The 14,689-nt window shown below is 43.3% G+C and overlaps 1 protein-coding gene across 4 annotated transcripts in view; it reads right to left on the minus strand.

The window, feature by feature from the left end:
- The window catches only part of LCOR (ligand dependent nuclear receptor corepressor), an 89,333-nt gene extending 75,150 nt beyond the window's left edge, over positions 1–14,183 (minus strand). For 2 of the 4 annotated variants that reach the window (XM_049810003.1, XM_049810006.1), the window contains exon 1: positions 14,008–14,183. In XM_049810003.1, coding sequence (XP_049665960.1) covers positions 14,008–14,104 — 97 coding nt within the window. In that variant the 5' untranslated portion in view covers positions 14,105–14,183. The remainder of the gene's footprint in view (positions 1–14,007) is intronic. The other 2 variants (XM_049810005.1, XM_049810004.1) reach the window with 2 other exon arrangements.
- Between the last annotated feature and the right edge of the window lie 506 nt (positions 14,184–14,689).

A 14,689-nucleotide genomic window follows, 5' to 3' on the forward strand; every position in this document is an offset into this window, starting at 1 on the left:
TAACATGACAAGATGGCTCAGGGATCAGTTCCCTGATCAACCCACCATGCATCTACACAAAGTGAGGGCACTAGCACAAAGGAGGTGGTATGATCACTCCTCTCTGCAGCATTTTAAATCTACACTAGATTAAAAACTACTATGTAACCATGAATCATGTTTTTACAAAAAAATTCACTTCCACTGTTATGCATCCCTTGGATGTGTACTCTCTTCTCCTGTGGTGGAACCAAGGCCCTTCCTGAAAGATCGTCTATATTGGCTGGCATTAAACAACTGTACTCTCCCATACTGCTCATTTAGGTTAAATGACATAAAATTGTGATTTCTCAGAAACTACCATCAGGGTTACTGCCCAAACCTGTATCAACTGTAAATGTAATGCAAATTCACACAGTCTGGCAAGGTCTGTAGATTAACTTGCAGTTTCTTCAAAGTCAGGGTGAAATACTTTATTACAATTGCTCTAGCATAACCTCTCCTTTATTTAAAAGGGAAAAAAAGTCTACTGAATGTTTCCTGTAGCATCTTCTACACACACTAGATATCAAATTTAGGATATATAAACTATAATCAATAAATGTCAATATTTTCTACTAAAATAGTAATTTTGCACAGAGAATAATTTCATGCCTTTTCAGAAATATGACCTTCTACAAACGTGCTTACATTACTGTGATGCAATACAGTTAAAAAAATACCATAATGTTTAACTTTATTCTGGAAAAACAATAACTCATGGCTTATAAGCCAACAGTGGTTCTATTAAATATTCTTGAGGGCCATTTTCTGATGTCAATTTCCTTAAAATGAAGGTTCTCTGATGAATCTATCTAGGCAAATATGCTGTCCTAACCCTTAACTCATCAACTGAAAACAATAAGTTTTTAGAAGTTTCTGGAAAAAGCTGTTCTATTTGGCTTTCTAAGCTTAAAAACCAAAAAACCAAACCACAGAACCTGCCTGCCTTCTCCCAACAGTCTCTCCCCAAACACTATCCTCCAAGTTTTAAGCTAGAACTTTAACAAGCAAAGGCTTCAAACACATATATTTCTTTCACTCTCATGGGAAGATGACAGGTACTTACCTGAAACTGTTTTTCACCTAGAGTGGGCAACATTTTGTCCATTTCCAAAAAATGCTTTAAGATATATTTGGAAGACTATTAGAGTTTAGTCTGTAGTTCTAGTACCTTAAAATAAATAGCCATGATTTCCCTTCAAACAGGTCTCTTAGTTATGCTTACCCTCACCCCATCAAAAAAAGAAAAAAAATAAACCCACAATCTCCCTAAAACCCCAAAGAAACACACAGAAAACCACCACACCACTAGAAACATCCATTTAGGACTACATTTTTATGCAAAATTTATTTCACTGCTCTGGTTGACCTTCCATTTTTCTTGTCTCTGGATTTCACAGAAACATCTCTCAACTAAACTAACTATACCACTTAGTATGACACTCACAGCCCACTTAATAGAGAGGCAGAACCACCAAAACTTTTTAATTCTTTGTTTTAGATGTACCTTTACATTCCTTCAGTGGATTCAAACAAGGCAAGTAATTATACAGCTATTAAAGTTCATAATCTCCTTTTCTAAAAGCATTCTTTGTGAAGTTTGACCCTCATTTATGCTAAATCTGGATTTTCAAAAAGAGACCTAGTTTTAGAGAGATATTCATTTTCCTTCACTGGTTCTGAGAGGAAAGATTCTTGGGATATTTCAAGGCTATGATGTCCTGTTAGCTCATAATCAGCTCTATCTTGTCTACCTCCCCTCAGACTGAACTAATAGGGAGGAGCCACCTGAGTAAAAGAATGCATTACCAAGGAGATTTAAAGTCTCTAGACAAGTATTTTGCATGTAATTTTGAGAATGATAGTAAACTTATGACCTTCTGTGAGGCCACCTGAAGTGAAAGATCATATTCCCAAGACCATGTGGCTCATTCTGCTTTAGCCCCCAACCCTACACCGCATGTGGACTGACAGCAGAGAGTGAACTAGTTATTGTACTAACAGCCAAAGCCTATTTGCAGGCTGGCTGCCACGCTGACAGAAAGCAGGAATTTGTCCATAGGAGAGTCTCACTTGTCACACACCTAACCACCAGCTGCTCCAGCAGGCACCAGTGCCCTCTTGCAGCCACTGTGAATAGATGGTTTGTAGCTCAGAGGCATAGGACACCACTTGCAGGAATTCTTCCACATACCCAAATCCACAGCTTTCATTCAGGCCCACTCACAGCTAAGGTCCCATGCACCCTGCTCAGCCTAAACTACGACCTCTCACTAAAGTCAAGGCTTATCAAACCCTGACTTCAAGGCTTGGCTTACAAACAGTCCCTAATATAGCTGCACTAGCAAAACTATGGGGCAGCAAACTAGTGATCAGAGCAAGAATACTTTTTTTTTTAAAGAAAGTTTTGCCACTGCCAACAGAATCTCAAAACTATGAAATAAATTCAGCACTCTTAACCCTGCAAGTCTGCCAGTACAAAACAGTTCTGAAATTAGCTCTGTCTGCTGCTTACAGGCAGAATCATGAAAATCCGCCTAGGCAGCACCATGGCATGCTGAGAGCAAAGATCTATCTGCCTTAAAGATGAGATCAGAAAACCACTCATGTCTTCCCCCAAACTGAATATGAAAGAACTATTCCTCTTCTCTTACAGCAACGGAAAGCTCCACAAGTTCCAGATACTAGAAGAAGGACAGACAGGAAAGAACATCAAGCAGGATTTAGTGTTAGGATGCTGAAATAGCCATGAATATGATACACAGAAGGTGCTGGTTTCTTGGGAACTAGTGATTTTGCATAGATTTTTTTTTTTAAAGTAGGTTTAGTAGTTTTAGTCCCGAAAAAAAAAAAAATCCAAAAATAACTGCTTACTTTCTGAAGTTTGTGAGGTGTCATCACAAGCGCATTTAGCTGCTAAAGTTCATCAACATGCCAGTAAGTATAGACCAAAGCAGCTGTGATTGACTTCTCCCTACATGCCTTCCCCTCCACCATCTCCCATTATATATAAAGCTACATAAGGCATTTCCTATCCTAGGTGCAGAAGCAGTCCTTGGGCTACAAGGGGTTGAGAAAATTTAAAGCCCTATCTGCTGTTCTTATTTGGAGCACAAAATTCAGTTCAAAGTACAAGCAGCAGGAAGATACGAATTCAAGATTAGTCACAGGCAAGCAGATGATTAAGGAACAAGAACCAATCTGTTTGTTATAGGCAAGGAGTGCAGCCTCCACAGCAAAGTAGACTACAGTTCTGCAACATCTTTAACTTACAAAGTCAATTTTTAATCTAATTTGAAACTGAGTAACTTGTTGAACAGAGTAACCTCTGAACTCTATATTCAATTTTGTACTGTTAGCACACTCAGTCTGTGACCTCAGCTATGGTTCTAATAAAATAGTGAGCTGAAGAGTGGTCAGGATGGAGACTATTTGGGCTTTGATACCCATAACAGCAGTGCACCTAGCGATTACCAAACAGCCTAGTGTCCATTCCATACTTCAAATACCTTCTAGTCATTAACATAAAAAAAGTCATGTCCTCCTGAGACCAAAAAGGTGGTTTACCTGTTGTTTCAGGGTATCTGCCAATGCACAGCACGGAGACTACATCAGTTATGCCTGTGTATTCAAAATTCTGTTCACAACCACATAAGGGAGGAGTGCTAATGAAATTTTTAGATCCAACACAAACTCTGTAGCAGCAGTCTGGCCTTCACAGCCAAGGTTCTTGGAAGGGAAAATAAGGAAGCCCTGAGTATAGGGAGTACAGCACTTAAAACAGACCTACTTAATGCCACTCTAACCTTTTTCCAGAAGTTAGCTTTCAAGTTGAAGTTTTCCACAGTTAGTCTCCTCCATGACACCCATTTTGGGATAAAATATACTTTTAAATAGCTAGGTATGAGAAAAGAAAGATAAAACTCAATCCTAATCTAATAGATGAATAAATATCAGCTCATACTTCTTAACACCTACAGCCACTTTGGAAAGGAAAACCAGTCCTTGTTTACAAATCATTTAGAGCAGTAATTTTCAAACTGTGGGCTCCTGAAAAGCATAAAGACCCCATGCAATTTAAACTATTGGCAATAGCCTTGTTTTTCCAGTTGCTTCTTGCCAACTCCAGGTTGAAAACCACTGATTTTAAGAGAGCCCTGGCAAAACACAGTTCTTCTCTCAATGGTTTTAGGCTTGTCCAAGAGATAAATACAGCATTCCTGCTGAATTCAAAAGATCACACACAAAATGGACCTCCACATGGCCTGTCTCATCTAAGCACTGAACCCGTTCACTCCCAAATCACTGCACATCACTCAAAAAAAATTGCAGAGGCAAGACAAAGGGATTAGATTTTGTGAAGAGTTTACAAAAATACTCCTGTAAGATATGAGAACTAGGTTCTCATAGCATCTTACCATATAGTTAGATGATTACATTTTTGTTACTTCATATGAATGCACAGGATTACAAGGAGGGCAGAAAAGTATAAATAACAAGAGAAATGTGCGGGCCATAGTTAAGCATTTAACCACAAATACTAAAATTAGTGTTATACTTGCTGTAATTTTGCCCCCCAAGTATATGCTAGAATAACCTAAACATTCATGGGAAACATTTCAGGGAAAAAGTTACTTTTTCCCCCTCCAAGAGACTTTGACACTTCATTTTTACAAAGGCTTGGTACACTTGTCTTACACAACACCTTTTGCAGTATAGATACTCATCTAAACCTACACATAACCAACATTTCACACTTAGTTTTTCCCTCACACTTTTCCATCCTTCACTCACTCTTGTAATATTTTGAAAGATAGTAAACTACAGTATGCAGATAAATGATAACCACTAAGCTCACTGAAACATTCCACTTCCAGTTGAATAGGAGAACAACTTTTCCAAAGGACATTTAAAACCAGCAAGAGGCACTCCCCTTACTTGGCAGTGAGGTCAATTAGATCAGGAAATGGTTATCAAAACAAAAGTGCATTTTTTTTTCTAAGAGAAGTTTTCCTCACTGCCTCTTTTTGAAGTGAAGACTATCAGATGGCTGTTCTTCCATAAAAAATAAGTAAGATCCTTGTGAGATCCAGAAGAGAGACTGTAGTATCATATACTTAAGTTTCACTGATCACTTCAAAATATAAAATAGAAAGCCAGGGATAAGGTAGATATGCTCCTCCTTTTCTAAAGGATATAAAATGGAATCACTGCTTTAAAAAGATTGCTTTTAAGCTTTCTTAGGTCAGAAAAGGAAATGACCTCCATGCTTTCCTATTCTCTTGCTTTTGCAGAGCAAAATGGAAGTTATTAAACGTCCACCTCTGCAAAAAGTTTTCTTCACGCAAAGGATAAAATGGCATGTTTTCAGAAACGCATCTAGAGATCATGATAAAGCATCTCCTAGAAAGCAGTTTTCATGGTTTTTGCCACAATTACAAATATTAATCCAGGAGAAGACCAGACTTGAGACAAGGTCTGCTGCAACACTAGCTTAGCTTCAACTTGTTCATGAAAAGGACAGAATAACTGCCAAAGAAGCCAAGAGCCAAGCAAGCCAGTTTGCTATGAGCATTTAAACAAAGCCAATCCATTTTGTGTATTCCAATATATTTATATATTTCTTAAAAAGCCCAAGACTGCAGGACACAAGGCACAGGTTGAAAGGGCTCTTCTGGCCACAAGACTCCCCAGCTGAAGCGTACAAGCACAGTACTCTGACTGACCTGTAGCTATCCCACGATAAAGTTTCAAAACTCACCCACGTTTGTCCACGCATTAAGCACAGGCAGAGTACATAAGAGCTTTGTGCATATGAACTGCTGCGGAGAGTTTTACAGCTGCAGGACTAGCCTTTTCTTTCAAGACAGGAGGCTGAACTCAAAAGTCTGTAACACAGGTAACATAGCAAGTTGCCACCTGTCACACATATACAGTAGCAAAGGGAGCCAAACAGCACATTGCTACAGACTAACAACTGACACCACTATGAATTCAGGAGAACAGGGTGAAGAGCATTAGCGTTATGTACTGGCCTGGAAGTATTAGCATGGGGAATTGCAGGCTGTGGGCTGAAACTTTGACATCCTTTTGTTAGTGTAACCAATGAAAAAAAGAAATCAAGAAATTAAGAACTCTGTAGCTTGACTACCTGTTCCTCTTCCTACTCTGTCAGTTACTCCACTTTTGAAACATGAGCAGCACCCTAATCGACTAACAGCAGACAAGGGCAAAAGACCACATCATATAGATTCATCCATGCAATTCTCTCCAGCTAGATATTGAAACGCCTGTACTATAAGCGTACACAAAAAATGTTCAAAGAGAACCAGGAAATTTTTCATTAGTAAACTCAGCTCAAGAGTTAAGATTGCCTGGTGGCCTCTGATGTCTTTCCACACTGCTAGATTCAGCTTCTGAAAGCTTCCTTTGTTAATGAATACTAGGCTCTTGTCTAGTCCTCTTTTCTCCCCCTCTTCTCCCTCCCATAAAATATCATGGTCCTCAGGGCATAAGGAACATCCTTTGTCTCCCAGCAAGTCTTCCCTGTGCAGCCACTTCGCTGCTGCTTTTGGAAAACGCAACAGGAGTACGATCTTCTCTTTTCTCTGTAAGAAGAGTAGAAAAAACAGATGGAGACATCATCTAACAGCAATTTTACTACATAGGAAGTGGTGTCCTGCAGAAATGTTGAAACACCATAACCTCCACTTCATCTTTCATGTGCCAGCAGTGTTGATGTATAACTTAAATCTACTACTCAGCTTTGAGAGCTGAATGTTTTTGTCAACTCACCATAAAAGAACACATGATACTACACAGTATACAAGGCAAACTGAATCTGAGACAAAAGGTAAATGACTTGAAGATGTCCAGAGAAATATCAGTATAGCATTCTTCAAGAGAAAAAGAAAGAAGCTGAAGCTCTCATTTCCCAAAAGAAGCTGAGGCCACATGGATTTATCGGAGAAGACTGAGGAACCCCAGAGGCCTGCAGAGATACTGAAGAGAGGTGGTGTAAAGCTGCAACTCATTAATGAAGGTACTGGACAAGAGCATCCAACATGGTTGGGAAAGCAAAGCCCACAGTTCCTTATCAGGGAGAGAGCCTGGTATAACCCACGGCACTTTGAAAAGGGTGACTGAAGCAATCTTCCTGCTACTGTAAGTGAACATGATACATGCAGAAATTAGCACTTATTCAGCAAATGACAACTTGGATTTGTGCATGTGTGACAATGCCAGTTGAATAGCCTCAACTCTTCATTCTCTGCCTCTCCATCCTCTGCAGATGTTGTAGCAAGAAAAAAAAAAAAAAAAAAGGTTGTTTTTCAGTCAGGTCTAGTCAGGGAACTGATTCACCAAGCTGCCACACATAGCTGTGGCAGCACAGAGGACTATTTAAGCCAGCTTAGACGGCACTGCTATCGAACATAACGAAAGTCTGTAGCACAGTTACAAGACAGAAGATGCAAACTAGAAAACTCTCTGCCTTTGGAGAAAGCTATTCTATTCTCTTCTCCCCTTTGCTTCACCCCATAGAAATGATCCCATCCAGTGCTTCAGATGAGCTCTCCTGCTCATCTCATTCTTCACTGGGATGACTCAGGTTACTAAGCATCACCAGAAGATTAGCTGGTTTTGCAGAGTCTTCTGTCAGTTTAGTAAAAACAAGCACTACCACCCCTTTTGGCCAGAGGTAGAGCCTAGATTGGCTGAGTCCATCCCATCCAACCCTGCCCTCAGAAAATCCCAGAAGCTTTGTATTTCTCAGAGAATTAGAAATACCCATCCCAGTAACCTTTGAGAACCAAAGCTTCATCCTCTTAAGAGTGAAAATATAAATATATATAGGAGGGTGAGGAAGAGGATTGGAAAGTCCCCTGTAAAATACTGCAGTAGTGTCCCCTCCACCCCAACCAGCATGACTGGGCTACCTTTCTTTAACCCTACTAAATGCCTGGTTTTCCTCAAACCTTGCCTAAACCGACTTTTAGGAAGTATTCTCATTGTTATTTTACATTACCCACAAAAGTTTGCAGACAAAAAAAAAAACAAAAAACTGAACACCAAAACAAATGACAGTAATGTCTGGATGTAAAATAGCCTAAGACGGCAGAGCATTAAGCCATTTAAGTACCATGCAATAAGGATTCAGACAACTGAGCACAAGAACTGGCATTTTGTATCATCCATTCTTAGTTAAAGTGCAGTTATTGTATTTCTGTACATAACATTGTTAGGATTATCACCAATATACGGCACAAACCGGCAAAAAATGGCTTACAAGTTTTGAACAGTCCTTCAGGTACTCTTTTAAAATGGTGCCATACCACAAAACTGTAAATCTGTAGTATATATATCTCAATATAAATACTACAGAGATTTTATCTAGGTGGATTTGGACTATTTCCTGCACACACAGAATGGATTACTGTAATTCATTTTGAGAAGTTCTATTAGAAGTGGATGATCTTTGAACGTCATTAGCTTTTAGTTAGAAATTAAGTCAAAAAACCCTACGCTTCCTGCAGGGTGAACATGTCCCAAGAAGGAAACCTCTCACCTTGCAGTGATAGTTATTACTTCACACAAATTAAAATAGATTTTTGTTCAAACGCAAACCAAACTAAGTGATTTGGCCTAGTCCAAAATTTCATGTCACAGCCACCAGAAGAACTCAAGATAGTATAATAGAAAGTGGTTGTCAAGACTTTTTTGAGTATACTTTTGCTTGGTTGACATAAGTCCTTCTCAGAGTAGAAGGTATTCTTCATTTGCAAATAGGGAAACAAGGGCAAATCTGAAGTGACTTATGGAGAATCCAAAGAGATATTTGAAACAGATCTAAATACATCCCTCGCAGTTCAACTTCTACTGTTCTTCAGATGCATACCATCCTTCCATGCACCTTTAAAGTAAAGCTAAATATCAAACTGTAAATTTCACTCCTTACAACTAAAGATTTTTATTTTTAAATGACAGCTGCCTCAATTTTTTTCCTGGCATAACTTTGTCATAAGAGGGTAATTCTCCCTCTGTACCCATCCTGCCAACAGGCAAAAGTGTGTGTAGCCCAGATCTTCTTGAACAAGCCTTCAGCTACAATACGGTAAAGTTTCTGTACAGTGGATTTATATTAATAAAAAAAAAGCCACAAGCTGCATTTACATTACATGCAGGTTGAAATAAGGCAAATAGCACCACTTGCACATTTGCTGGGGACATAGCTGGGCGCATATCTAAAACAGATAACAGTTTAGAATAGTCCTACATTTAAACTTTTACTTTCTCACTTACTTTAACTTGCTTCTTATTATTATTTTTCACCAACATCAGGGCTATAATAACCTTTCTCATTTTGAAACAAAGAAATACAATCTGCCCTTTGAACTAGAACTACGTTAAACACTTGGAGACTCAAGCCTACTTCCAAAATGATGAGATAACACGGCTAACTGGAAGCAGCAGCTAATTCATATCACATACAGGCTGGAACTATACCCAAGCAATAATCAAGATAAGAAAATGTAATAAAGATTTCAGAATTATTCAACTGTTATACACCTTCTCTTGATTAATATTAGCTTCTAATACTTCCTGATATATCACATTTCTTTCACAGGATCCACACTTTAGTCCTAAGTATCTAAGGTCACTGAAGACCACCATTATTCAACACATTAGTACACAGAAACAGACCAGGTACTTAGGTTCCAGTATTTTACCAGCAACAATCATTTTTAAAAAAAAAAAAAAAAAAAAAAAAGGAAATTACTTCATCTTATTTTCACAGCTTAAGAGTAAAATGAACAGCTAAGCAGCATCTCAATGAAACACTGACAGAGCTCAAGCTGACTGGAAATCTTATGTGAATGTTACAGGTTTTCCCTTTAAATCATCATTTTGCTCGCCAAACTAGGATCACTGCTGAAGAGAGCTAATACATTCCCTCCCTGCTCCCACCCCACCCCCCAACAGGCTGTAATTCATTCGGGGAGTCTCTAAGAGTACAGCTAATATTTAACAAAGGGCCAAGCATCACCAGCTAGTAGAAATGTGTGCGACCACCTCAAACTATCACTCCAGTAACCACACAGCATTTCAATGCTATTACTGCCTGTATAAAAGGTGTCAGGAGGATTTCAGGGATCTGTGGGTTCTCTCTTCCCTCTAACTCCCCATTTCTTACTGATCTGATCTCATCAACCATTTCCAATTCAGCAAGTGTCTGAACAGGTGACTGGAGGCTGGGGGAGGGGAAAAAAAAATGAAAAAAAATAAAACCATCACAAAGATTTGTCTCTAGGTACCTGCTTTTGGCCACCAAGAAAGACACTAACACTCAAGACTGGTACAGAGAACACACATGTCAGCATCAAATAGTTATCCTCTGGCACACCGTGTCTCTAGAATCAAAGTCCCACCAGGGCATCAAGACACTACGACCGCTCCCGGCTACCCTCCCATGCTGTGGTTCAACAGCCTCAATACATCTCACTGCAAAGGGAGCTTAGACACCCCTTCTCCACACTACCCTCCACCTCCAGACCACGGCATGCTGCTCCCTCAATTGCATCACTGCATCAACGGAACTGCTCACAGACCTGTCCCCCACCAGCTGCACCACCTCCCCCTCCCTCAAAAAAGGGCTTGAAATGCATGACAAGGAAGGAAGGTTTAAGCCAAATCAGTTCCCTGAGCTACCTCCCACAAAAAGCTGTGCTGGCACAACTGAAGGTGCAACTCAGTGGCAGTTCAAGATGATCTAGATCTCTGCTACTTCGTTCTCGCTCTTTTCCTTTCCACCAGCTATGCATTCTCACCCTCTTCCTTGTGCTAGCACTGGTATTTGCTTGACCCGACAGTGAGCCAGTCCAGGGAGCTATACTAGCAGAAAATTATTCTATTCCCTCCAAAAGAAGATGTTTTTTGCTAGCATAGCTCCCCTGAATTGGCTCCTGATGGTCAAAGGTAGTCCTTCAGCCCTCCTGTGTTTTTGCTCCCCTTGAGAGCACAAGCTTAGTTTGACAAACTGTCACGAAGCCACAGCCGAAAGAGCAGCCTATTGGAGAAGCAAGAAACAAGAGAGGAAAGTGAATTACTTAAGCCACTTTTAATTGCCAAATGTGCTAGTTCAAACCACAGACTATTTTTTCTGACTACAACACTGTGCGGTATTAGAATGACTTTTCAGGGAATGATGCTAACACAGAGAATCCCACACACTTCACATTTACTTTCAGAACTAAATATGAATGGGTATTTCTGAAGTAACAAGAAGGATTTTCCAATACTCTGCCTCCCCATGTTTATCTATCAGTATTTATTACAGGACCAATTTCTTAAATACTTTTACAAATGGTCAAGGTGAAACAGAACATTACGTCGTTTAACAGGTCAACTTCCAAATCTCAAGGAACATTGTCAATACTCACTTAAAAAGACAACAGAGATGTATTTGGGGCAAGTGGTTAAGATCACAGCATAATTTCAGCTGGACATCCTGCGCTAGTGCAATAAAATAAACCTTTTAGAATTCTATGAAAAAATATCAAAACCAAAAAAGGTAACAATTAACACATTTACATGACCCAACAATTTGTGCAAGATTCATACTAAGAACAGGGCAGGTCCGAAGATCTCATAAAGCTGATCAATTTAAGGTTGAAACTATTTATGACATAGTGCCATCAAGATAAAAGTAACATAGCACTGTTACACTTTGGACTTTTTTTTGTTAAATGGTTATGTACTTTACCTCCAAAAAATTCCAGTCAACTCTGTGCTTAACAGTACTCACAGTATCTTTTGTTAAACACACACAGAGGGACTTTCACAGAGAGAAATCTTTTGGACGAACAAAACATACATCAAATTTAGGCACGAGGAAGAGATATGGAAGGGACAGAGGCAAAATCAACTTCTCCAGGAGCTGGCAATTTAAATGGCTTCAGGGAAGTGAAACAGGGTGTGTATAAATGGGGGTGGCGGGGGGTGGTGTTGGTGTTTGTTTTAAGTTTTAGCACATAGGGTTGCTAAGAACTTTAATAACATAGTGTTTTCCTTGAGTCTGTAGGTAATACAAACTTCTCTAGCTACCCAAGATTTTCCCAAAGAGCAGCATAATGAACAGACACAATTCTTGCCTTTCACCCCAACACAAGATCTGCAACAGCAGCTTTGAAACTGTCCTCTTTCCCCCCCCCCCCCCCCTTCCCCTTTCTTTCATGCCTCCCCCCCATTTACTCCTCACAGCTATCTGGTTAAAACTCTGAGCAGCAGGACAGCTCCACTGTAGGATTCAAGGACCTAGCAATAAAGCAGCAAGGACCAAGAGGAAGAGAAGATGACATGCTGCAAGTAGGGAATTTAGAAAGGACTAGAACAGGTGATCCACGGCAGCCGAGGTAAGAGGAGATGAGAAAAGGAGATAGAAGTAAAATAAATCCGGTTCAAGCAGAGGTGGATGCCAACAAAATGTTCCTAACACAGCAAAGCTAGAATAAAAATAAAACGCCATAAACTGGATCTAGAAGCATCACTAATTGGTTGGAAAGAAAACCCAGCACTTTTGTGTAGAGGCTGAGTTTCTCAACAATGTATTGCCCTTGAATCACTTTATGCTTGAAACAAGTTAATCACTCCTATTAATCTGGAGTTAACAAGCATCTAGCGCACACTTGTATATTACAAAAATTTAAACATTTAGATGAAGCCAAAAATATATACAGCAGCAGTTACAACTCCTGGTGTAACCAAAAATGGTGTTTCAAATCCCTGATAATGAACTAGGATGCTGAGCTAACTGACAATAAGAGGTTTAACTCTGCACACAAGGAACTAAAGTGAATCTGTGAATGTTATTACAGATTACCTACCCTGAGCAGTCACTGGCAGATTACGGCCATATTTGCATATATAAAAATAAAATGTGCTCAATTAAAAGCAGGAGGCCAAAGAAGAAGAGACATACCAGTGTTCTGGTTAGAGATTTTTAAGATTACTCTGGAAGTTCATAGTCTACTGTTGTCAGACCTATTTTACTATCTTTGCAGACACCCACCAAATTCCAGGCCTAGAGCTGGCGTTTATGTGTATGTTGGGACCCGTAGAAAGGGCCTTGATTTCTGACTAGGGAAAGAGAAAACGGCTAAATCTGTATTTTGAATGGAGAAAGTTACTCGAGATGAAAGGGCATGGGGGACTTCTTTTTTCAAAAAAAACAAACATCTGACTGCAAGGAGCCTGCATAACAACAAACGCGCACAAGAGAGGAGTAGGGGGAAAAAATAAAGGGGGGGGGAGAGAAGGGGGGAAAAAAAAAAAAAAAAAAAAGAGAAAAGCAATCACACATCCTTTTAACCCCCGCAGCCCCGCGCCAGATTCGCGGCGTCAATCCGGCACCCCGATCCACAACTTTCCGCCGGCCCCGCTACCGCGCTCCCCGCCTCCCCGAGCCTCCCCCCGGCTGCTTCGCCCGCTGGGGCGCGGGGCGGGCGGGCGCGCCGCCGCCGGCTCCGCGGCCTCCCTCCCGCCCGCCTCGCCTCACGGCGGCGGGCCGGGCCGGGCCGGGCCGGGCCCGGCCCGGCCCGCCTCGCCTCCCGCGGCGGCGGATGGGCAGTGACAGGCGGGCCGCTCCCCGCCGGCGGGCGCGGCCCCGGCCCCGCCGTAAACAAGTTTGAAGGGGCCGCGGCCGGGCCGGGCGGGCGGGGAGGAGCGGGCGCGGCGCTGACAGGGGCCGCACAAAAGGGCAGGGCAGGACCCCCCCCCCCCTCCCCGGCGAAGGGCGGGGCCCGGCCCGGCGCCGCTCGCCTCACGGCGGCGGGGGGAGGGGGGGCGGGCCCGCAGGCCGCGGCGCCGCTCGCCTCACGGGACAACCCCCCCCTCCCCACCACCACCGGCGGCGGCGGTGGCGGAGCCTCCCCGGCGCGGCCGCCGCCGCGGGGCCCGGCCCGGCCTCCCCGCCGCGCCGCCGTCCCTCACCTACACAGTGAATGAGCTTGTGTCGCCACGAATCGAGCTGGTGGCGGACGCCGCGCCTCTCGATGGAGCACTGCTGCCGCCCGCACGGGCTCGCCATCTTCTGGGCGGCGGGCGGGGGTGGGGGTGGGGGCGGCGGCGGGCACGGCCAGGGGGGCAGGGACGGGAAGGAAGGGCCGCGCGCCGCGCCGCGCCACGCCCACCCGCCGTCAGCGCCCGCCTCGCCTCGCCGCGCCGCGCCACGCCACGCAGGCGCCGCCGGGACGCGCCCCGCCCCGCCCCGCCCCGCCGCCGGCCCCTTCCCGCCGCGCGCCTGCGCCCGCGCGGCATCCTCCTCCTCCCCGCCCCCCCCACCTGCCCGCACGTGCGGCGCCGCCGCACCCGCCCGCTGGGGGGCGCTCTGCCTCCCCACCCCCCCCCCCCACCACCCCGCCCACCGCCTTCCGTCAGGGAACGGGGCAGCGCGCGCTGCCGCTGGACCCCGGCGGCGGCCGCCCCCCGGCCTGGCCGGAGGCTGCGGTCCACTGGGCCTGCCGCCCCTGAGTGGCCGTCCCTTCCCTGAGGGGCCGTGCCACCCCTGAGGGATCGCTGCCCCCTGAGGGGCCGTGCCACCCCTGAGTGACTGTCCCTCAGGGAACATCCCACCCCCGAGGGGGCCACCTAGTTTTCTGTCAGGAAGAGTTGA

The sequence above is a fragment of the Accipiter gentilis genome, chromosome 9 (assembly GCF_929443795.1).
Source record: "Accipiter gentilis chromosome 9, bAccGen1.1, whole genome shotgun sequence".
NCBI classification, from domain to species: Eukaryota; Metazoa; Chordata; class Aves; order Accipitriformes; family Accipitridae; genus Astur; species Astur gentilis.